General features: G+C 39.1%; 1 protein-coding gene across 1 annotated transcript; it reads right to left on the minus strand.

Moving 5' to 3' along the window:
• Nucleotides 1–315: 315 nt before the first annotated feature.
• Nucleotides 316–24,987, minus strand: LRRC8B (leucine rich repeat containing 8 VRAC subunit B). The gene is made up of 5 exons (XM_086617512.1): nucleotides 24,949–24,987; nucleotides 8,737–8,791; nucleotides 7,303–7,402; nucleotides 4,467–6,628; nucleotides 316–3,408 (listed from the first exon to the last, which is right to left on the minus strand). The coding sequence occupies exons 4-5, from the start codon at nucleotides 6,600–6,602 to the stop codon at nucleotides 3,136–3,138; spliced, it is 2,409 nt and encodes an 802-aa protein (XP_086473638.1). The 5' UTR covers nucleotides 6,603–6,628; nucleotides 7,303–7,402; nucleotides 8,737–8,791; nucleotides 24,949–24,987; the 3' UTR covers nucleotides 316–3,135.
• Between the last annotated feature and the right edge of the window lie 676 nt (nucleotides 24,988–25,663).

Raw genomic sequence — 25,663 nt, forward strand, 5'->3', positions numbered from 1 at the left:
TTCCAGTACAATTTCAGGCTGCATTTGATATTTAACCCAGCCTACAAAAACTAAAGTGGGAGAAGTGGAAAAGGTTCTGTAACAACGATTAAGATGGAAGCTTAGTTCTAATCAACACAGGAGCTTCTCTCCTAGCCCAGAACATGAGCACTGCTTTGATATGGAGCATAGTGTTCATTTCCCACTGCTGTTCATTATCACCACATGTTCCTGTGCAAGATATACTTGCTAGCACATTGGTACAGACAGCTGGAAGCAGACTCCTGACCTTTGCATTAAATGCGACATCTCATATGGAAAAGAAAGAACAGTTCATAGAATTGTAAAGCAAAAAAATTTAATTTTTAAAAAAAAATGTTCACGATATGGAAGGTCACAATACAAAGTTCTTAAACACAATACAACACTGAAACAAGTTGGAAAGCCTTTTTTGGATTGGAAGTGATTGTTTAATACAAAGACTAGATGCCAGCAATAATTATTGTACAAAGTTTATGACAGTGGATTCATATTTTGATTCCCTGAAAATCCTCTCATTTTGAAGAAATACTGAATATTAAGGTCATGGCTGAAGTGAATTCAGGAGATTCAGAGTTACATTTGTCTGCACCCTCAATTCTAAGCACTAGAATTGGGTTTTACGGTACAAAATGGATAATAAAGGCACACTGTGGTTTGAAAGCAAGGCTAGAAATTCTAGCCTTTAAACTTTCTGGCTTTTGTCTGGGTGTTTTATAAACACTCAAACATGCAGTGAAAAAAACCACCCCTCTTGAGGGGGTGTAGAGTGGAAAAAAATAAAGTCTGCAAAAAATGTAACCCAGTTAACCTATAAAACTGTATCTATATTCTTACGCATTTCTTAGTGTTTCCTCAAATCCTTTGAGGTTACACATTGTAGAAATGAAGTATCTTTCTCCAAGTTATTTCTGTTATTTCATTCTGACAGAACTAGCATAAAATGCACATTTAAGATCACTGTTTGATCACTTTTGTTGATTATGGAAAAGGACAGATGCACAGCTAAAAAGTAGAAGTTACTGGCCAAACCAGTTACTTGCTTTGTCAATACAGCTTTCAAATTTAGAAAAAAACCAAACTTTAAAGAAAATACTTGCTTAATCTTAAAAATTACTAGACTGCAGGTCTTGCATGTCAAATTCTGGCATGAAGCACTCTTCAATGTTAAGCTATAAAGTCCTGACAGACCTATTGCAATTATTAAAAACTCTTGCCACAGGGGTGCAAATCAATGTACTCTAGTTTAATCCCATCTACCACAACTAACTCTGTGAACCACGTCAATTCCTATGGAACTATTATATAACTCAAAATTAGTTGAGAGTAGAGCTTGGAAGAGCTATATATGGACACTATGAAAGACTGTTCCAGCAGCACTGGTCTGCACATAAACACAACTAATCAGTTTACACTAAACATTTCTAGAACTACACAAAAAGTAATAGTTTTACCACATCTTGGTTCCCTGAGAAGAAAAGTGCTCCAACTACAAAGGTCTTTGAAAAGTCACCAGTACAGTGACTAAACATGCACCTCTTGCACTGCTACTGCAGAGACATCTCTTACTTTCATGTTGATCAAGTTTGGTTTTGGCATTTTCATTCAAAATGAAACTTACTTTCCACGAAAGTGGCACTGGAATGGGAGTAAGAGACAACTAAACGCAGTTTAGTACTAAAACTGGTTTATCTGTGATGATTTGTTATTACAAACTGGGATGAATAGTTAGCACACGTGATGAATGCAAAGTCATTAAGATCACAGTTTACCTCATCTATTTAACCCATAATTGACATGGGTTTTGAAAACTTTAATATAATACAAAAAGTTTTCAAATATGTTTTTGGAAAGCATGCTTTTTTCCTCCAGGGGTATAACTTATGTTTTTAGTGAACATGATAAACATCATGAGAGTTAAGACTTCAAATACAATAAAACAGCGCACAGCAGCAGAATGAAGTCAGGAACCATTTTATTTCCATCCAGTTTTGAAAGTATTAAGGATGGCATAAGAGCTCATTCCACTACTACAATTTATGAAATTATTACATCCCTAGAAGAGACAAAGCTTATAATGCTTCCTGTTTTTCACTCCCAAGTGCTTATAAGCTGTGTGATTATTTGGTTTGTTTTAACTGTGTCCTTCTGTTCCTAATACAAGCCTCCTTCATCCTCTCCCCAACCACCAAAATACAGTAACTGGGTGTGGAGAAGCAGCACTGAGGCAATCAGTAACGAGAAGTTATAAAAGTGTTAAACAGTAACATACACTACACTAACACCTGGGATGCTCACAACATGCAGAAGACAACTTTGCAACTATATCATGTTCTGTTTGCCATCATTATCTGCGAAGATGAGTACTGTAAGATTTGTTGTCTAGTACACGTGCAAAACAGTTACTCCAGATTCTTCCAATTCCTCCTAATTTCTAGGCAATAATTCATTTTATATTTACTATTTAAGACAAAATACTGAAATTGGTTTCAGGTATTACTGTCCAACTGATTTTAATAGCAAGATTCAAATGGCATCTTCCACAATTATAGAATTAATGCTCAGTACTTGTCAAAAGCTTTAAAAATTAAGGTATGGTGAAAAACTACTTTCAGTATACTCCATGCAATTGAACTGCTCAAATAGTTTAAACTCTTAATTTAACATATTCTAAGTTAGCAAAGAGTTCATATTTAGAAACTACTTCCAGATAGTTCTTAGACCTCATATGGCAGGAGATGAAACTGTTTAAAATTATCACTATTGACAGGAAAAATTCTCATAGGAAAAAAAGTATATACACTCTCACTGTAGCCACACAATAAACTCTTCCATTTCAACACTATCATAAACAACTAACTGAATTATTACAACCAGTAGAACCCAACCAACAATTAATATTTCATATTTTTCAAACATACGACTACTTGTTAAAGGCTGCATTTTTTTGCTCAAATCTAAATAAATTTTTCTTTTCCAATACAATCAACTCAGTTCAATGCATTTAAGACTGATTTGTAAACTGTTATCTCTCCACTTCTCTCTACCTATGAAGATCTTCAGAGAGATAATAAGCAAAAGGTTCATAGAATGCAATGACAGAGTTTCATTTTAAATTTAGCACTTATCTGAGCATGTCTGCAAACGCTCTCTTACACGAGGTGGAAGTGTTTTTAACAACCCTTCTTCTACAATTAGACTATTCCGCTTTAAGAACTGACATTCTTCCAGTTCAGCAGGAAGTGATTCAAGATAGTTTCCAATGAGCTCTAATTGAACAAGATTCAGTAGCTGACCCACGCAAGGAGACAAATTCATCAGACTGTTATTTCCCAGAAGAAGAAATTGCAGCTTTTTGCACTGAAATAATCCATCAGGCAGCATTTCAATCTAGAGAAAGAAAATAATGAAAAGAATGTACATTAGAAGTTGTTAGCCTATGAGCAGCCGCATGTTTTGATATTTCCCAGTTCTATTTTACAGTAAAAATCCCACCACTTAGCTTATGGTAGGATAGGGAAAAGGAAGATTATAATGCTCCTTTCATTTTGCAATAAAGTGTTTGAGAACACTACAATGATTTTATATATCTGTTTTGTCATGAAGATGCTTAGCTACTGTGGGAGAAGTCAAGACATAAGCACGGCAGGGGGAGCACATACATGCGTGCATGCCCAGAAGCGGGTACAAAAGCGTGCAGGTGGCAGGGGAGATAAATAGGCTACTGTCTCCTAAGAAGTACTTAATGAAGAACAAACACAGATGGTGGCGAGACATTAACTGCTTACACAGGTTTCACCACACAAGAGCTGCTATCTGTGCAGCACAGTAGTAAATTTATCCTGGTCCACACTACTGACCTATAACATCCAAAACCAACCTCATCAGTGAAAACAATTAGAAACCCCAAAAGAAGCCTTAAGTCACAAGCCTGGACCCCACACTAACAAGCCAGACAGTTTAGCACTGCTGATGAGGTCACCAGCTATAATTATCCCTCTTTCCAATAAGACAGCTGAGCTATTGATCAACTAGCTGCTGATTCACTACAGCTTTCCATTTGATATTTTAAGTTAAAAAATTAACACTGTTCACTTTCATTAAAATACTACATAGGGTAAACAGCTGCAGGGAAAGGGAAAATACACTTCTGCAGCCATCCTAACCTATACTATCTCTGGATCAGAGCCCTTAAGCTGCTATAGATTGGAATAGTACCTACTCAGTATTATGTAAGCTTTGATGACACCAAAGTTTTAGCAATTAAACAAGCACCACCCTTTTTCCAGCATTGCTGGGTTTACTTTAATCATGAACACTACAAAAGCATTTTGAACCAGAGGCTGTTCCAGAAGAAATGGTAAGTTAAGCCAATATTTGTTTGGGTTTTGGTTGGTGTTTTGTTTTTTGGGTTTTTTTTGAGAGTAGTAATTCAAAGTTCTACTTACGTGGTTTTTTGTCAAAGCCAAGTACTGCAGATTGGTCAGATAACCAATTTCTTCAGGGATGGAGGTTAGCTTATTATAGCTAAGATCCAAATAGTGTAATTTTTTACAAAGAAATAGCTGCAATGGAACATTTTTAATATTATTATAATTTAGATACAATTGTTCCAGGTTTGATAATGCACCAATCTGCACTGGGACATACGAAATACTGTTGTGCCACAATTTTAAGCAAGAAAGGTTCTTAAGGTGTTGAAAACTAATTATTTCTTCCACTGTTCTGAGATTATTTTCTTTTAAGTCAATTTCACGCAAATTGTTTAGGGTGAAAATGGAATGAGGAATGCGCTCTAAGTCACAGCAGATTAATTCCAAGGTTCTCAGGTTTACAAGCTTCTTCAGGTTATTTAGCACTATCAGTTTATTTCCCTCATTGTTGATAGACAAGTGTTGTAAAGAAGGCAGAAGATCTGTAACCACTTGAGGTATACGGGAAAGGTTGTTTTTTAAGTGAATTGATCTCAGATTTTTTAGCCCTTGAAAGCTTTCGTTGTATATGGAGTTGTGATGATCTAGCATGAAATATCCTGTTAAGCACAAGTCTTGTAGGTTTTTTAGATGAAAGACCCAAAATGGAATTCTTCCCATCTCACTAGATTTCAGGCGCAGCGTTTTCAGATTTTCTTCTAAAAAGCTGACTGCTGGATAATCCATAGTTAGTGATGAATGATAAACATTGAGTTCTTTGAGATTGACTAGCTGGGTCACAGCTGAAGGAAGTTTGGCTTCAGGAATAAGTTCCAGGCTTAGGACTTCTACTTCTGTCAGTTCAAAGACACTGTCTGGAAGACCATTTAACATGAAAAGGTGAAGTTCAATTTTGTCTTGGGAATTTCTTATTAGTTTATTTTTCAGTTTTTCCACTGACCATTCATTGTTAAGATTTATCTGTTTCAGTTTGTTTTCACTCAAATCAGACAAGAATATTGAGAATCGTTGGGAATAAAGAGGATCATACTGATCTGCCAAGTGGAGAATAAATGCAAAGTCATTCTTTACATCAGGTATATCACTGTAATTACTTTTCTCTCTCAACTTCTCAAAAGAATATTGCTTAAGTGAACTTCTTAACATCCACCACAAACTATAAGTACAAGTTAAGCCATAGAAGATCACTAAAACAACATAAAATGAAGCCAAAACTTTAAAAATTTCTGCTAGTGAATAAACACACTGGTACCTTTTGTAGCCTGTAAAGGCTTGAACATTAACTACACAATCAATTTCAAGTGTAATAAATGATAAATAGTAGGGGACATAAATTATTATTATTACAAATACAATGACTTTCGCTATAATCTGTTTCATGTACACTGTATATATGACGTCCTTCTCTTCAACATGTACTCTGAATTTCTTCACTTTTTCAAATATAGCTTTAGCTTGTTCCCCTTCTTTTTTGTCAAGAACACTTGAAGAATTTTCTCTTCCAGTTGTTTCCAAGCCAGGTTGTGAATATGGCAGGGACTGTCTGCTGGCCCCTATATCTACTGAACTCCCCGGTGATGAAATCACTGCTTTTGATTTGGCTATTGGCAACTTCCTCACAGACTGCTCGGCAACTGTTTCTGAGAGGGCACGCGTTGTCCATGGAGAATCAAAACACTTCTGAAGAATGGCTACAAAGTGCTCAAGTCTGGAACTTGTACTAGGATAGTAAAGCCAGAAGTTACTGCAAGCTGCAAAAATAAAGGTATGCAGAAGCACTAGGTATGGAAAAAATTTGGCAAACCAGTGAAGCTCTCTCTCATAACACACTGCATCAATATAGGAATACTGCTGCCGATGGAGATCATTCTGGATTTTAAGTGGGATGATTATCTGCGCTGTAGAGCTAGCCGACATGTTAAGGTTGGCTTTAACTAAATCCCAAGGCACGGCACAATGATTGTCAAATTCTAGCTTGCAAGGAAGACAACACAACACTCTGGTTTGAGTAAGCTGGAGAGCCCCAGCAAGCACAGCAACTAGCAGCATTATCATGGTGAGGTAATACCAGAAGACATCCCACCATGGTTTTAGTATGTGATAGGATGACTGAGCATCTGCTAAGTATTTGAGTTCTGTTAGCGTGATCATGACTTTCACCTGTGAGAGAACAGCAGCTGGTAGAGGAAAAAAGAAAAGACATCCTTAGACAATAGTTAACAACAACTTATCTCACCATTAAACACTTGAAGCTTATTACTGTTTTCACAGTTTTAAATGTGTAACATTTGGCCTAGCATCCAGAGCACAGCAAAAGGATCCAAGAACTCCTGGCACCTAACCCTAGCCATTGTCTTATTTTAAGGAAAGTTACTTGGAATGCAAAAATTTAAACCAAAAGTGAAATTAGCATCAGAGATTAGAAGAAAGTGTATTTTGGTCAAACATTTGGGTACTGTTCAACTAGAAGCAACAAGCAGGTACTAAAGATGTGTCTGATATATTGCTAGCAGTCCTTCATTACTGTCCTAAACATACATAGCAAAAGTGTTTTCTTATTTATGAAGAACTCCAAAATCAGTGATATATTAACACAATGGCTCTTGTAATTTAGTATTTTCTACTAGTTTAAATCATTCTACCCAAGTAAAGAATAAAGAACATCCAAAAATTCTCAAAAAAGCAGTTTTGGATTACATATTGTTTTATATAATTCTCCATCTTCTCTCCTCAAGAGAATTAAGCATACTGACAGAATGAAAGTGAACACAGCTTGTTCTCATCCAATATTGTCATTTATATAAAAATGGCACACTTAACCCCCAGCAGCATAGGTTTGATTCATACTTACTTTACTAATTAAAGAGAGAAAAATACACAGCACTGCTCAGTCAGGAGGTCTACACCTTTTAAAATTCCTTGGACATGCCATCTTTACATTTGTCTTCATTCTGGATGGAGAAAACATTGAATATACTTTTTTTAATGGCTTCACCTAAATAAAGAACAAGCATTTCAGCTTTCATCAGAACTGCTGCCTTACTGCAGACATCAGGATCTGCTAAGCTCAGCATTGCTACAGCTACATGAAATGGAACAGAACATACTCAGACATGATCATGTAGAATGTGAAGTCAAAGTTTTGCACAGTCACATCAACACAAGAAACAGGGAACAGCCTAGAGCTAGCCCTATTTCAACTGCGAAGTATTTTTTTTTCCAAATAACTATGTGAAAATGAAATATGCAACATGCAAGACTTCAAGGAACAGAATTCGGTCATAATTTTAATAACACCAAGGTTTGGCAGAGAGGCAATTTTCTTAAAAACAGAGGCCCATATCTTACATCCTGAAACAAATTAATAAACTATCCAATGTCAATGGCAATATCACAGACACTACCAGCTTTAAGCAGTACAGATACAAAGCAATGGGGATGTTCTGCATTTTTTTAATTGTAGAATCATTTAGTTTGGAAAGGATCTTAGGATCTTTAAGTTTGAGTCCAACCATTAACGTAACACTGCCAAGTCCACCACTAAACCATGTCCCTAAGCACCACATCTACACACTTTTTAAATATGTCCAGAGATGGTGACTCCACCACTTCCCTGGGCAGCCTGTTCCAGCGCTTGACAACTCTTTCAGTGAAGAAATTTTTCCTAATATCCAATCTAAACCTTCCCTGGCACAACTTGAGGCCATTTCCTCTTGTCCTATCACTTCTTACTTGGGAGAGGAGACCAACACCCATCTTGCTACAACCTCCTTTCAGGTAGCTGTAGAGCATGATAAGGTCTCCCCTGAGCCTCTTTCTCCAGGCCAAACAACCCCAGTTCCCTCAGCTGTTCCTCACAAGACTTGTGCTCTAGACCCTTCACCAGTCTCATTGCTCTTTGGACATGCTCCAGCACCTCAATGTCTTTCTTGTAGTGAGGGGCCCAAAACAGAACACAGTATTTGAGGTGCGACCTCACCAGTGCTGATTACAGGGGGACAATCACTTCCCTAGTCTTGCTGGCCACAATTTTTCTTATACAAGCCAGGATGCTGCTGGTCATCTTGGCCACCTGGACACACTGCTGGCTCATACTCATATTGGTATTGAACACTTCAATTACAGACAGAGTTGACAAGCTGTTATAAACAGACAAACAACAGTTGAACTAAGGCAGAACCTTATTCTTACTCCACATTCACATTTGAAGGGAGAAGAATGGCCAAAAATAAGTTAATACTCTTTGCATTGACAAGGCTACTTTTAACAGAACGTAGAAACTTACCAGACCCACTCAAGGGAAAGCAGCTGAAGGAGGACAGGATGGTTACAATACACTCCTGGAGAGAAAATAAATTGTCATCAGATCATGAAATATTTGGACTCCAATAACTGTATTAGAACAACAGCTCATTACTCCTTCCACAGCAGTGTTTTAAAGATCCAACATTTAATGAGCAAAAGATCTAACTAGATCTACAAGATCTAGTTAGAATAATATAAGATGACATCATTTACTTGGTCACCATCTGAAAGTTGCTTTTCCTAAAGTAGAGATAAAGTAGTGGCCCTTGTCTTAGACACCTTTCTAAGCACCAAAAGCCATTTAAGCTCAATAGGTTTTCCATTTACATAAAGTTGCCAGTCCTGCAGTTGAGATGCTCTAACCATAGCTAAGAAATAGCTATTTCTTCAATCACTGCAGCTCAACTTGCAAAAAAACACATCTGTAAATACCTTTAAAATAAGTTATTTAGGTATAATTCTTTGGGGTTTGAATATAAATTTGTAGGTGTAAAAGCACAAAAAAAGTACTAAACGCATCCAAACTGAGTCTTTTCAGAATGAATGCCTATCTGGATTGTGTGTCAACACAAGCCAAACATGCTTGATTTGAATGTAGATAGAAAAAAAATCAAAACCTTATTTTTTCATTTCCAACCTAGAATTAAAATCAGTCAGTTCTTCTCACTTGAATTTTGTTACAAAAATGAAAGACTTGGGACCTCTATTGAAGTTGTAAAGAACATGCTAAGAGATAAATATGTTGAAAGATTCAACAAAGTAAGAGCAAAAGGTATAAATAGCAGATTTTTAACAAAGAAAACTTGAAAAGTCAAAATGATCACTGAACTGAGAGTTTAAAATAGTCTGAAAGGTCTAATTAGCATGAGGATAGGAGCAATTCTTTTTCTGACAAACATGTAAACCTCATCAGGGACTTGAACAGATACTAACATTTTAAGATGTTTTTATGCGTATTAGAGAAAGTTATAAGCAACGCAATTTGATAATGCATATATGTACTTTGCACTTTTATATGAAGAACATCACTCTCCTGGTAAAAGATCTTTTTTGGGAAATAAGCAAGGCTCTTGTTGAGTATAAAGGACAGAATTCAGAGTACAATGAAACGGTTAACACTGTTTGATGAAGTATTTTCTCTAAAAGTTACAGAAAGAAAAACAAAATGGAATTTAAGCCAATTCTGTTAAAAACATATTGGTATACTTGAGAATATGCATAACCCAATGCGCCTTCTTCAAGCAATGCCATAACACTCAAACAAAATGTGGTTTATTTTTATTCAGATTGAGAACTCAAAGTGAGACTGACCCATGTAATTTTGTAAGATCTGTTTCTGTAAAATACTCTTTGTCACCTCTCTGCCTTGAACTGGAAAGTTGTTAATCCCTATCACATATCCCAGAAAAAAGGCTACATTCTTGCTGCAGTTTTAGAACACTTTCTAGCAGAAAGTGAGTGTCACAATACTAAGTATTTAAATACTTGAACTCTGGTTTTGCTAATGACTACTTTCTGAAACCTTCCAATGAAGCATGTGAATTCATTATAATTCTATGTATATGAAATAAAGCTTCCTATCAGAAATACACAGTATATACAAGTGTAACGTAAATTATTAATGATAATTTTGCTAAAGACAGTTTTCTTTCAAATTCTGTTTGTGTGCCAAGAGTGACTAATCAAATGGAATAATGCTGAACTGTAATGGGTTTGATACATCTCATCTCCAGCAGCTTTCAACCCATATCAAAGCCATAAAAGCTTTTCAAAGTGGTCTAATTCAATTGACAATATTTCTTAGAAGATGAGAGACAGAAGTTTAGCCCCAGGCTAAGTGACAGCTTCAGGAGAGTTACCCCAGGCCAATACTGAGACACAGGCCAGAAAAATAAAAGTAATAAAGATCAATAATAACTAGACAATTTTGAGTTACTTCAAGGCTTATAAATATGATCAATAGAAACATATCCAGAATATGAATAAAAGGCTATCATTTTGATAAATATTGTCTATAAGCATTAGACGCTCACCCTCCCCACTGCCAAAAGGTTAGTTAACATTGCATCACTCATTTAGTCACTGCTTACGTAATTTTAGGCACATTTAGTTAGGGATGGCTCTGCAGCAAGGTAAGTACCTTGCTTGTCCTCCCCAAAGGATAACAGGCTACAACAAGCCAATACCTGACAGGTGGCTTTGTTTTATTTTTAAGGTTACACTATTTTTTTGATTAAATATTCAACTGGTATTTCTGACACATTATGTTAATCAAAATAGATTTTTACAGCTAAAGCATACCTTGAAAGGTATTCCAGTGGCCCCTCTATCTTGCCTTTTTCCCCTCCCTCTCAGAGAAACACAGCCATCAACTTTTCAGCCAATCTCTTCAGACTCATGCTGTTATTCCAACAGCATGATGTGCTTCTCAACTCTGATAAGGAGATGTTGACACAGTAAATGTTTCTTTTATTAATTTTTTATCAAAAGTGGTTCCTGATCTACAGTACCAACTTGGCTTCTAGCTAGTTTAAATGTATTACTTTTTCTTCTAAAGTTTTGAATGCAAAATCAAGTTAAATAATAAACGTGCAATCAGTTTTCCTTAATAGGCAGTTTTGAGACTCTCCTATGGGATTCCTAGCACCTGCTTACTATCTCACATGAACAGCCTTAACCTTCAGTTGCAAATAAACCCTCATGAATATTCCCAAAGGAAAAAAGTAACCAACTTTACCCCTTCATGCACTTACTGCCCAAAACACATCTTTCCTGGCTAAAGCCTTCCCTTCTATTGGCATGCTACCATTTCGTTTTTCAAGCATTCCCTAAACAACAAAAAGTCAGGTACTGCAAGAGTTCTGGGGCAGGTCTGACTTCACAAAGAATTATACTGTCATACATACTCTTAGCAGACACATTCAGATAACTGCCTTTCCCTTTTTTAAGCCTCCTCTTGACAAGTAATAGACTACTCAATTCAAGCACTACATTTGATACATGGTCTTTCAGAATTTGTACTTTGACCATTTAGGTTCATATGCAGATTCACTTGTGGGGTCTTTTCGATGTGGATTGTGTTTTTGGATCCGTATTCGACTGAATGCAGAACAACATGCAAACAAGATTAGAGAAAGTTTCTTTCCAGTTCCTTCTGAAGAAGGTCACAGATGATAATTAAGCATATATAAGTGATCATCCTTTTGTAGTTACAATAGCCTAAAGACATTCCCGCACTCTACAATAACCAGCATATTGCTCAAGCACAAGATGTTCGAGACTACACTAACATTGTTAAAAGTTTTTCATATCGACCTTTCAAACAATCTAAGACCATAATTACAACTACAGACAATCTCAGCCATCTGTGTCTGGATTAAGTAGAGGCCTTGCCTTGCGTAAACACTCCTGCTCTCAAGATGGTACTGCTGAACATAAAATATGGAACAGTAATAGCAAAGTCTTATGCTGTTTAAAATGCAGTCCTTGCTCTCTGGAGAAGGCTGCTTACATAGCACTACGTAGCCTAGTCATTTTTGGAGAAAAAAATTTGTAAACACATTCCTAGTTTAAAATTCACTAAGTTAAGCCACACTGACATTTTTACTGTACATGGGTTATTCTTCTCTGCTACTGCTTCAGTTAACTGCACAGCACATAAAATGATAAAATGTCTTGCAATATTAAGCAACTATTATCCAGCCCTACCACTGCCATACCTTCAGCAAGCTGAGAAAAATAGAGTACAACACAGCAAGTGTATTTTAAATCATTTCTTCAACTACCCAAAAGCTTGAACATTGTTAGGTTCAACACAAAAGGCCTTAGAGTAGGTGAAAAACATCTTCAAGGCAGCTCCACCTAAGCTCAGAATGCCTGTCTTCAATCTATTACTTCCTTTCTCTGGTACACTTATTTCAAGAGAAATACTTTATCTTGCAGTCTAATCTAAATTGAAAATAAGCCTTACTCCAATTTAATTTGCTTTACAGGCACAAGACTTACTCATGAAATCCAACTATGCAGGATTAGATATGCTACTTTATGTATTTCCAACCTATGCCTGCAGCACTCCAGAAAAGACCATTGTCTTCCTTGAGCCATATCAAGTTAACTTCTCATTAAATGTCATCAATATGCATGTGTTAAGCCTTTTCTCCATTCAAGGAAGGCCAGTAAAGAATACTACTTTGGTAGTAAAATATGTCACTGGTTAAACACTCATTAGGGAGATTGATCATCTTCAAACATTCTGGTTGCACACGTAGTTAAAATTACATACCTGTAGGCCACATGGTAATGAATCCCATCAGTGAGGTCTACCCAAGTGCATGAAGTTACTTGAGCCTAATGCTCAATAGTGGATGGGAGGGAGAAACCAAGTCAACAATTTTGAGGGTTAAACTCTAATGAAGTTGCAATACAAGATATGTATTTAAAATGTATGTTAAATGTGCTTTTTATTTCAAACTAGTCTAACCAGGAAAGCAATTTTAAATACAAATTCATATTGAGACATATATACTTTGGTAAAAGCACTTTCTCCAGGCCTCTCCTCCAGTTAAGTTCAAGGTGTTAAGGATCGTGTTCTAGCTAAAACAGAAGGTCACAACCTATGCTCCTAGAAAGACCTGTCTTAGCAAGAAAAAGAATAAGTTTAAGCACAAGTTTAAGACCAAATAGACAGCAGGCAAGACAAGCAGTTTATGCAAAAACCAGTGCAAAACAAAAAAAAAGAAAAACCGACAACTAGGTACAAACCTAGGTTTCTGAACAAATATGTTTCAAGATTAAAAAGGCAAGCAATCTAATTGTAAAAAAAAAAGTAAACCGAAAAATAGACCAGCTTTGTTTTGCACATAATTGAATGTACCCTCAGTAAATTTGCAGACGACACCAAGCTGGGAGGCTGTGTTGATCTGCTCGAGGGTAGGGAGGCCCTTCAGAGGGATTTGAACAGACTGGATCGTTGGGCTGAGGCCAATCGCATGAGCTTTAATAAGGCCAAGTGCAGAGTCCTTCACTTGGGGTGTAAAAACCCCAAGCATCGCTATAGGCTCGGGGAAGAGTGGCTGGAGAGCTGCCTGGCGGAGAAGGACCTGGGGGTGTTGGTTGACTACCAGCTTGATATGAACCAGCAGCGTGCCCAGGCAGCCAAGAAGGCCAATGGGATACTGGCGTGTATCAAGAATAGTGTGACCAGCAGGAACAGGAAAGAGATCCTGCCCCTGTACTCGGCACTGGTGAGGCCGCACCTGGAATATTGTGTCCAGTTTTGGGCCCCTCGCTTTAAGAGAGAGACTGAGCTCCTGGTGCAGGTCCAAAGAAGGGCGACTATACTGGTGAAGGGGCTGGAAAATAAAACTTATGAGGAGCGGCTGAGGGAGTTGGGGCTGTTTAGCCCAAAGAAGAGGAGGCTGAGGGGAGACCTGATTACGGCCTACAAATACTTGAAAATGGATGGTGGGGAAGTGAGGGAAGGGCTCTTTACATTAGTGATGTATAGGACAAGAGGAAATGGGTATAAGCTTAGTCAGGGGAGGTTCAGGTTGGATGTTAGAAAGAATTCCTTCTCTGAAAGGGTTGTCAGCCACTGGAATAGGCTGCCCAGGGAGATGGTTGAGTCCCCATCACTGGATGTGTATAAGAAAAGGGTGGATGAACTGCTTAGGGATATGGTTTAATGGGGGATTAGGGATGGTTGGACTGGATGATCTCTAAGGTCTTTTCCAACCTAGAAATTCTATGAAATTCTATGAAATTCTATAATTGCATCAACACCACTGATCTCTCTGAAAGCCAGCTGTCTATATTCTGGGCAAATATCACTTCATTCATAGTCGTGGTGTTTTCTAAGATCCCTACCAAACCAAGCAGAATCCAGATTCTGAATCAAATCTGGTAAGCGATAATTTGTACAGCTTTAGTGTCCCAGCACTATTTTCAAACTTAGAGATTGATTTTTTAAAAAAATATGAATTAAGATTATATCAGGTGATATATGACAGAGAAAGAACTTTAACTACATAGACAACAATTATAGCGCTGTGGTCTCCTCTTTCCTTAAGGACACATTAACATAAACCCTGCAGCATAACCCCCTGTAGTAGCTTTGCCAGATCATGGATTTATTTTCAGCTTGTGTTCTCATCCCTTTAATTCTTTTTAATTACAAGTATAAATATATGAACTTAAGAGATGTATTAGCATCTAAAATATTGATTACAATATTGAAACAAGAATCTGCTTAGAAAAGAGTGCTTTGTATTGGTTATACAAAGAATCCAAAGAGTAAATTCACTTAGAGACATATTTTGTTTCACCCTGATATTTAACTAATAATTTAACTTATTTAATTTGTATTCTCACTGGAAACTCCAGCACTCTTATTAGAAAGCAGATTCATTTTATTTGCTCCATTAATTTACATTTCTTCAAACAGTTGTACCTTTCACATATTCCACTTTAAAAGGAAATTATAAATAGAAAAAGACTGCCAAAACTCCATATTGGTATTACCCACTAAACAATAGCTCTGCTATCACAAGTCTGCTTGGCAATTCCTAAAAAAAAAACATAGCAAAATCCATTAACAGATAAAAAAAATAACCAGAAAGAGTTTCTTTAAAAAAGAAAAGAGTATAACAAACTGTAGTAGTTCTGACGGGTGTTAGTGACCTACTCTGGGTAGTTAACAGGTCCAGGCCTAGCAGATTTCTTGGCTGCAGGATAAACATAGCCAACTCACAACAGAGAAGCCTGCAGGCAGTTCCCTCTTGGTACCAGCGATTACACCACCTGTACGCCCTTGTCTTTATCAAGAGTTCTCCTGTGAACATCTTTCCTGGTTAACAGTAGAAACAATACACGAAGTTGTTCTCTTGTAACAAAATTCTTTAATAGCTTGAATGATCAAAATGAGGTAACCCTTTCTACAGGCAAGGTCTGCATGGTGTGCTGCACAAGAATTGAAGACTCATTTGATGCTGCACAACTCATGTTCTGAGCTTCTAAAGAGATGTAAGATTATCTCTACTTTTTCTTTAGAGTTTCAGATCCAATAAAAAGTATTTTAAGTAACACTGTACAGAGTCTGAGTACCTTTCTTACTGAGATCATCATGGACCAGCATCTCTTGGTGCAAAACACAAACCATATAGATTGTCTTCCAGAAGGTCACTTCTGAAATTCTCGTGAAGTAAAAACAGGGGCCCAAAAAAACTGAAGCAAAGAACAAGTCCCCAGTATCTGTTATATGACACCATACAGTCTGATCACATCTCAAACATTTTCAACACAAAGAGGTTAGTATTTAAAGTGAAGCGCTATGTTTTTTTTTTTGGTCCCATAACACTTTCAAGTAAACAAAACCACCAGTATTCAATAAAAAGTAGGAGAGGGGCATGCATTCCTACTACTTCTAAAGTATCTATACACTCCTAACAGTCCAAAGAACTGTGTTTTTAAGCTTGGCATCAGACAGCCCGCAGCGACATATGCAATTTAATGCAACAGAAAGTCAGTTCATGTTAAGTGGGGACACAGATATACAAGCAGAAATCAGCCCCCAAGCAGCACAAGAGACTTTTTTTCACAAATAAATTTAAAACCAAGCACATTCAAAGCACGTATCAGTTATCTCCTCATAGACAAACCTAACTTTTTTAGGAAATGTGAATGGATTTGTGAAATAGGATTGTGAGCGCACCGAGACTAGACTACGTTACCACAGCAATGTACTAAATCATCAACATCACGCCAGAGAGGCTCACACTATCACAGACCCAACAAACATTCAATCATGAACTTCATATGCAAGTCCAGTTACAAATCCATTAGTTTTTTTTCCTTTCAAAAAATATGGTGCTCAAACAGAACTTGCCAGATCAAACAGGTGCATTTCTTTGATAAAGTAAATGTTTTTCTAAACAAGCCTAGTGTAAGAGATTGAATCTAGGTTACAGAAAATAACTTCTAGAGTGACTCCATACTATATCAGCTGAGACAAAGCCGATAATTTAACAAAAATTACAAGCAATTCACAGAAAAGGAGACAGGTCACAGGTCATGCTGAAGAAGGAAAAGGTAGACTAGATAAAAATAAGATTTAACATTTACAGGGACTACAGCAATAAGAACGTGTGAAAAACATTGGAGTGTGCAAACAACAGGTTTTTTGCTCTAACTTTTGAGTAATTTGTTGGAAGCAACCAAAAGAAGAGACTACCTGGACTAATCCTTTGTAGGAGGAATGTGCCGCCACAGATGTAGCCCTAAGAGCAGCAGAGGCTAATCAAGAAAATACTTGTAGCAGACAGGGGCACCATCCCTATACAAACGCCTAAAGATCATTATCATCCCATTTAGAAAAAGCCAATAAAACCAGAATCAGAACTGAGACTAACAATGCCCAGAGTAATGGAGAGTCTTTAAAAAGTAGACTAAAGGAAGCAGGCTTTCTAGCATAAGAAAAAGAGGAATGAGAATATACTGGGAGTGGAGAGGAGGGGACAAAACAGCATGGGAAACGTACCTACTTTCTCAGGACAGAAATACATAATCCATCTGTGCTCAGCTAATGCTTATTCAACCCAGTGTGGGAAGAGACAACTCTTTCCAGAGGTGACTGCAGGCATGTCAAACATTCCAGCCCAAAGGTGTCATGAAGATACTGGTGAAGTGGCATAGATTACACTCTTAAATGATACCTAAAAGAATAGGCCTCCTTTGTTGTTCCTCCATCCCCCCATTAGTTTTTAAAATCAATACGGCAATGCTGAAGACAGAAACAGTACATCAATACTACAAACAGTCCTTACTTCCAAGTTCCAAAGGCAACTTAGAGCAAGTTTTGAGTATCAAGTATGAAAAGTCTCCTTGGTTCTTCAGCTAAGAAGAACCTTTCCTAAGCAAAGAAGATTACAACAAAAGCAATCTCAAAAGAGCTAGGCTGGGACTGAAATCCGTGGCATGCTGTACCTTTTATAGCTCTCTCAGAAACCATCTTACACATCAGTACATCGAGTCCTTCATCCCAGTACTAACATAGCTAACAGAGTCAGATGCCTTTCGACTGCATGAAATTAGATTTTCAAGCTCACTTATGTTGCCTTTTTATTCTCATAACCACATTCTTGGGTCTTTCTCATGCTGAGAAATATGAATACATAACCATGAGACAATGGTATCAGCAGTATCCCTCCAGCATTCTAAAGGAAATCTCAATGGTATTTATTTAATTCTGTGTACCAAGATAAGCACTATAATAGAAATTAATTTTTATCCCCTTAGTTTCCAGAAGTTGGACAGATACTCACGATGTCCATTTATTGTGCTGCTGTGCTCAGGACATCAGAACGCAAAGCAGAGGAAGATAACACTGGAGAATAGTCACAACCTAAATACTACAAGGTTTCTCTACTAGCAGATCTTTTAATTATAGTACAGTTTGTAATCTTCAGTCTTCAAGAGCTGTAAAAGTACAAAAGACCCTGCAGCCTAAACCAGTTAGGGTTATTAAATAAACAACTCTCTTTCACTGGGGAAAAGCAGGGGACTGCTCATACACGCTCTTCCATTTTCAGTGTGCTTTTCAAATAAGTCATAAATGGCCAAGACAACTCCTGTAACCTCACTGAAAACAAGCCTGAAATAAGAAAATATTCTCAGGAGGAGGAACCTTGGAGAATGTCCACACACCTGAACTAGCTCTGAATTAATTTCTAAAGTACCACCAGGAGTGCTGCTGTCACAGCAGAACAAAGTGGATTAAAACCCTACCTAAGTAGTTAGGTATAAGATCTGGGTCAATTTTGTGGTCCACAGGATATCATGCTGCTATAACTAGGCTATCAACATAATTCATGATATGGTAATGCCATACCATCTGTGCTGATGTATTAACTAAAGCACATTCATATTCTGATTTGATACTTCTAGCTAAGGTCCTATAAGGAATTCAGCAGTACTGCATTTAAACAAAGATGGTATGAAGAATGTTGGCCCCTTCCACAGGAAGTCCTGCTAGTTTTGCAGAGAGCGGAGTACTGAAATTCAATGTCTTTAGATATTCAGAATCTCTATTCTACATTATTTTCCTAGCTCAAACACTGCTTTTCAATACAGTAACTGTACTCAATCCAGTTAATAGGGACGTTTACCTCTGACAGTTGAATTGCTCTATGCAAGTAATTTTATTTCGCTCTACTTCAAATTCCTAAACTGTAAAATCATGGTCATGTTTCTCCTATTCTTCATGAAGTATTTAGATGAGGAATGTCATACAGTAATAACATTTAACTTTGTAATAATCAGAGAGGCTATTCTGGATTGTACTACAGATTTTGTTAGGTTCTGAGAGCTGGAAGTACACATGCTACTACTTTTCCTAACGGGTCACAGACAGTTATCACATTTGCCTAATCCCAGAAGTATGAATTTGTATTTATACTTCTTTTTCTAGCTAGAATCACTTTGATGTTTCTGAAGTATGAGCAGTTATCTAGTACAGTAAGTTAAAATTCCAACATTCAACATAAAAAGGAAACTAATGTTTTTTCAATATTTATGGATTGTCAAGACCAAACAGCATCCTATCAGGATAACAGATGTTGAGAACAAACAGAAACATCAAGTGAGGTCACAAATAAAAAAATATATAACAAATACATTCTGTATCTGCAAGATAATTATTACCATGCACAAACATAGCTACAAGATTTAAGAACACTCAAAAGACAGTGTTTTGGTTTTAAGTTTTCCTGATGTTGCATAAGTTTTGTGAAGAATCTTCCAAAAGGGAATATTATTACTACCACAGAGAAGAATTTAACTTCACCTCAGAAAATATAATTATCACGGCAGCAATACAGAAACACATCTGATTTCACTCTATTAGTTCTGATGCTGGAAAGCCGACTCAGATTTTCAGCAGTGGCTTGTATCTCTTCTCAGAAGCAGCAGCTTTTCATCTTAACAGGAAAGACAATTACTCTTGAAAGCCAGCCTGACAAGTTGAAACACTTGATTCTAGATGTTTGGTCTAAACATCCAAAATAAAAGAATGGTAATAGATAAGTTTCCGATTTACATCTAATTCAAACTTAGGCACTCTTTTTGTACACAAACTCTCCTGAAACCCATCTTGTTATCTTCTTAAAGATTCTTCCCACCCCAAAGTTAAAAAAAACTTGTGAAACTCTGCAGTCAAACACAAATTCACCTGCAATGGAAGTGGAATAGGTTTTACTACTCCTCTGGCAGGGAGCATGCTGTCCTCAATCTTTCAAGTATCTTCCTGTTCATATTATTCTACATTACGTATTTGTTAACTGGGCAAAGCAACCACCTACACCTTCTTTTCTTTTACTAAAAAGAAAGGACTGAAGGACAAATTCCACATTGCACAGACTGTGTAATAGCATATGTACAAACTACATACCAAGCCCCAAACACAACTCTACAGTTCCTGAAAACCACACATATGCTGTGTGACCACGAGAGCTAAAAGCAGTGTTATGCTTACCAGAAGCATCTGCTGGAACAATGCTAAGTTTCAGAATCATGTGCAAGTGATCAGACTCGAATGCGACAGTAAACCTACAGCAGTCTCGCTTTGTTTTCTGAACACAGAGTTAGCTTAGCACCTATGTTCATGCTTTGCACTTCCATCAATCCCAAGTATGCTGTGCAACATAGTCTTCCACTGCGCCAAGTTTCCTTTATGAGCAGTTTGTCTGAGGAGACCTAACAACTGGCAAGTTTTTTAGGACGCAGTACTACAAGAAAAACACTTTTTGGTATGAAGCCAAGTTTAATAACTTCAAAAACAAGAGTTGAGGGTTTATCATCACCTGAATCAATTAAGAACTCTGAAGCAAAAAACCTCCAGCCCCATATTTGTAAGAAACAAAATAATAGTTTGAAGCAAAGCAGACACTACTTTAACAACTCCAGTTCAGTAAAGCACTTGATTATTGACATATGCCGTCTCACTTCAATTAAGCAGTGTTTTGGTGCTTTCCTGATTTTGAGTCAGTGCCATTGCAAAGTTAGTATTTAAACAACATTAATGCTTAACAAAAACCATTTATTTAGAAAACAGTTTTCCTGTACTGCAAAGGCACTGGCAAAGCAATAATCATTTTCACACTTCCATTGGCAAGGGTTGGAACTGATAGTTTATCTTGTTAATCATTTAAACACAGCGTAGAAACAGACAGTTTTTAGTTAAAACTTTTCAAATGTCCTCCATTCTTCAAATATTTTGGATTACACAACAAATGCACATCAAGATTTTGCTTTCATTCAGAGGGAAAAATTAGTTTAAAGGATAAATACTTCAGTATTACAGTCTAAATTTGCAGTTCTTAAATTTCAGCTCAGTAGACCTGATCTGCATTTGCATGCAGATGAACTTTAGCTACCAGAAAAATACCTGAAAAAAGTATTTGACAACCTGAACTACTCACAGAATATCAATATTTTCCCCAGAAAACTAATGCCATAATCTCTAGGAAGTCGGGCATTACATTTCCTGGGGTTTTAAGCAAGAGCTTTAAAAATCAATGTCACTTTAATTAAGCCTGAGTAAATTACACGACCATAGTTTTGTAGCTGCTGTGCCACAAAACTGACACTTTGTTTCCATATTAAACTAAACCCCAACTCAAACTAGTATCTCCCAAAGAAAATGTTTAAAACAATGTCTTAAGCCTACTAACAATTAGCAGCAATAAAAACAGATTGTGTTACTATCATATTCTTTACTGGCATTTTTAATCCCTTCAATTCCTCAATCAACTAAATTCTCAATTTCAGGATAAAAAATTGTATTCCAGTTTACAGTATCAGAAAATAATGAGAAGCTGAGCAGTTTTGATGGAAATGCACTTACATAGCTTAATTCAGGGTGTCTGAAGATATTATTTTGAAATAGAATGGCACCAGTGAGAATTAAATTGAAGATGCTCCATTATGAGTTTTCTTCACAATTCCCTCTGATTGTTGAAGGACACTAGAATCCTCTTGGGTGTACCTCAGAAGAGGGTGTGCCAACACTATACTCTCAAACTGCATTTTCAACAGCTTTCTTGAGAGATGCATCATCTGCCTTCTTTCCAATGTACTATACAGCTAGCACATACAGCATTTTTGTACCAGTAAGTTTAAATCAAATAATTGGGGAAACTGTCCGTAAGTATTATGAACCTTTAGTTCAATATTGACTCACAATTTGTTTTCAACCAGCTAAGAACTAAATCCAGAATTAGTTTGTAGCACACTACCAACTCTTTGGGAAAAGAATCATCAAACCCAAGCACAATGACAATAAAAGCTCTCTTACCAAGTCTGGTAAAACTCTAATTGGAATGTGTACAAAAGATAGCTCATACAGGTAAGCAGTTAATAAGACCACATGATTCAGAATAAGCTTTCTGAAATTAATGAGGCTGTCTGCCCACATGGTAGCAGCAGGGTTAATAAAATGCAGGCCACAGCCTCTCAGCTACCTTTAGGAGTTACCACAAAATGCAGTTACAACTTTGTGATGTGTAGCTCTGAACTAACTCCATACAGGATACAAATATGTATTAGACAAGCCATAATATAACTTGTCACCAGTTAAGATTAACAAATCACATTATTTACTAGTTAATTATCAGCAAAATAATAATAGATATATGTTGCTAAACTAACATATAATGTATACCACCTAAACATTAATCTGACAGCATATTTAAATATTAGAATATTAATTCCACTTTACATTCCTTGCCCTTCTACATGGCTACACATGGTGTCTGAACCAAGTATCTTCATAACCACAGCGCAGACTTCTAACTTGTCTTTAAAAAGAGTAAGTATAAGAGCAACTGGCAGAGTAACACTATTTCCGAGACAACGGCTGAAGAGCTGTTATAAGGATGCCTACAGAAAGGACAAATACAGCCCACAAGTTAGCGCACAGGATACAGACAGCAGTGTGAAACATTTAGATAGGCAACATGGAGACCAGTATAAGCCACACCTTATCCCCTTAGTCACATAAAATATCCATTTCTAATCCTAGCTGAATAAAGCTTTATGGCTTTAGCAGTAGGTATTGTAAGCTGAAGTAATATTACTAGCGCCACAGCCTCATTCACTACCTGTAGCATGTCAGGCAGAGCCGGCACAGTACAAGCTAAAGGCTCACAAGATTTCCCTCTCCACTTCCCCTCCAGAAACTCATTAGAAAAATACTTCTTTGGCAGTGACATACTGGTCTACAAAGTCCATTTTACAATGTTGAAATACCAATGGATGTTTCTGTAGCATTGTTGATTCCTCTCTAAAATTTACTCAACACGCTCTCATCAGCTTCAAAGAGTAGCTGTATTGGTATCTTGCAATAAACAAAAGGCAATTTTCTTTTTCTCCCCATAAGAATCCTGTTTTCCTGAAAAAGGAAAAAAATAAGAGTCAGATCAGCAGCTCTCTTCTCTGAGGAGCATAAAGGAACAGGCATGTTAATACTGCAAATTTCTGAGTGTTACATGAATCCTACTGAAGCCGAAACTCAGTTACATTATGCTAATGTAAAACTCAGTAGAATATAAAAGTATATACTAATGTAAAACTCCAATAAACATTTTGTTATCTAGCTACAACAGAATGTTTTAAACATTGGAGAAAACCCTTAAGAAAACTTGTATCCTATCCTAACTACTGGTTCTCTACTACAGTCATTCTCCTTTCTGCTCTCATTTCATGTCCCTTGCCCTGCTCAGCACCACAGATACTGAAGAAAAACACTACTTAGGATTAAGTCTTCTATTTCCCACACAGTCAGCTCAGTTACACAGAGTAAAGAAAACACACACAATATACTTAGACAACATGTAATAAATTCTATGAGTGATATACTGTAAGATTTCCATAATTAAGCCTTATGGGCTTTTTTCCTCCCTTTCTTGAAAGTTTAAGAACTCAAACAAGACAGATCAATAAGCCCTGATCCCTCACCCTCTCTGCTAGGAAGGTACATAAGGAAGAATTCTGAGACACCAGGAAATAACTGATGTCTTACCTTATCACTTCAGGCAACAGACAAGAAAAGCTGGGAGTCAGCATAACATGTAGCTTAAATACTTGAAACTGCGAGTGGCCACATAGCTCCTAGCTTATTCTAGCACTACCTCAAAGGTATTGTTTTAAACGGCCACACTAGGTGCCAATTCAAACACAGTTTACCTGATCAGCATAATTAATTACGATCTTCATACAAAATTAAGCTTTAGGGAAGTCTACTTTAATCACTCCTACAGAACTGGTTAATTGCATTATTCAACGCAAATTTTTAATTGAAGCCAGGAAGCTGCCTCGATTTCCCCCCAGAACAGACTGGCACACAGCCTTCCGTCACTACAAACAACCCCGCTAGGATGCCAATAACAGCTCCATGCAAGCAACCCAAGCTCGCCGTCCTGCCGGGGATGAGAAACGTAAGGACAAGACAGAGGAAAGGAAGGAGAACACAAAGAGGAGGACGCTTCTTATTTCACACACAGTACTGCCAGGCCTCAACACGGAGTTTAAGCCTTCTCTCCCTCTCGGGGGAGTTGGGACCTGGCACTCCCCCGCCGTGTGCCGCAGAGCAGGTGCCGCCGCCACACCTGGGCCCGCGGGTCCGCCGCCGCCCAGCCGCGCCAGCCCGGGCGGAGGGAGGAAGCCCCAAGCGACCTGTAGCGCCCCAGGTCACTTGAGGACACGTGTAATATCGGTTACGCAAATCAGAAAACGGTTTTCTTCCGAGCCCCGCCCGCACAGCAGCGGGGCGGCCGCCAGGCCCCGGGGCAGGCACGGACTCGCTCCGGCGCCCCGCGCCCGCTCCCTTCCCCCGCCTCGGCCGGCCTGCGGGGAGGCGGGCAGGTGAGCGGCCCCGCTGCAGGGCGTCGCCGAGGGAAGGGGCGGCCGCCGCGCAGGCTCACCGGGCCGGCAGCCCCGTCCACCTGCGGGAGGGGAGGGGGCGCCCCGGCCCCTCAGGGAAGCGGCAAGAGCGAGGGCGGCCTCCCAGCGGCGGTGAGGGCCAGCCGCGCGCTGCCTTCGGGAAAGCCGCGCTCCCTCCTGCCTCCCTGTTGGCTCCCCCTCCTTCCGTCCGGCCGCGCCGCGGGAGCGGGGCACCTGTCAGCAGCGGCCGCCCCTCGCTTACCTGCCGCGCCGCCCGCCCTCCCGCCTGGCCTGGCGTGACCGGCCCACCCGCGCGCGTCGCCGCCGCGCAACGGCGTGCTGCCCGCGCGCTCTCTCCGCGAGGGCGCCGGCGGCGCAGTGCGAGGCACCGGCTCCAACCGGCACTTCTCGGATCCGGCCCCGCCCCGCCGCCGTCGTCACGTTGCCGGCCGCGCCAGCCAATGGGGCGCGGCCGGCGGAACCGCTGACAGGCCGCGGGGCGGGGGAGGCGGCTGCGGCGGACAAAAGTGCCCCGCCGCGCCCGGCGCCCTGCCCGCCCTGCGGCGCTCACCTACGGAGGCACCTGATGGCTCCTCCTGCGCCGCCGCCGGGAGCGGGGGGCGCTCCCGGTACCGCGGTTGTGCCCGCGGCGGCGACCCCTGTGAGGCTGAGAGCCCCCCGGTGCCGGGTTAGCAGCCGTGCCGACCCGCAGGCAGCAGCCGCACCTTCGGTGCCAGCGTTTAAACGAATCGAGCCGCTCGAGAGCGGGAGGTGGAAAAGGGGAGAAAGCCATTATCGCCGTCGGTTAAAAAATAAAAATCAAAGATGACGACACTTACAAAGAGACAATTTAATGTGACAGACGGCGCGCCGTTATCTGGGCACCGGAGGCCTCGGCCGGGTGCGGGCACCGGGCCGGGGGAAGGGGTGCGGGTCCCGGAGCGGCCCCGGCGGCGGCTGCGCGGGCAGCAGGAGAG

This window comes from Tauraco erythrolophus, chromosome 10, assembly GCF_009769465.1.
Source record: "Tauraco erythrolophus isolate bTauEry1 chromosome 10, bTauEry1.pri, whole genome shotgun sequence".
Taxonomy (NCBI): Eukaryota; Metazoa; Chordata; class Aves; order Musophagiformes; family Musophagidae; genus Tauraco; species Tauraco erythrolophus.

Bases quoted from the DNA above. Each gene is read 5' to 3' on its own strand.
- LRRC8B (XM_086617512.1), bottom strand. From the start codon at position 6,602: ATGATCACGCTAACAGAACTCAAATACTTAGCAGATGCTCAGTCATCC. The intron at 3,409-4,466 runs GTAAGTAGAACT...TTCTTTCTCTAG, and splicing joins TGGCTTTGACAAAAAACCAC to ATTGAAATGCTGCCTGATGG.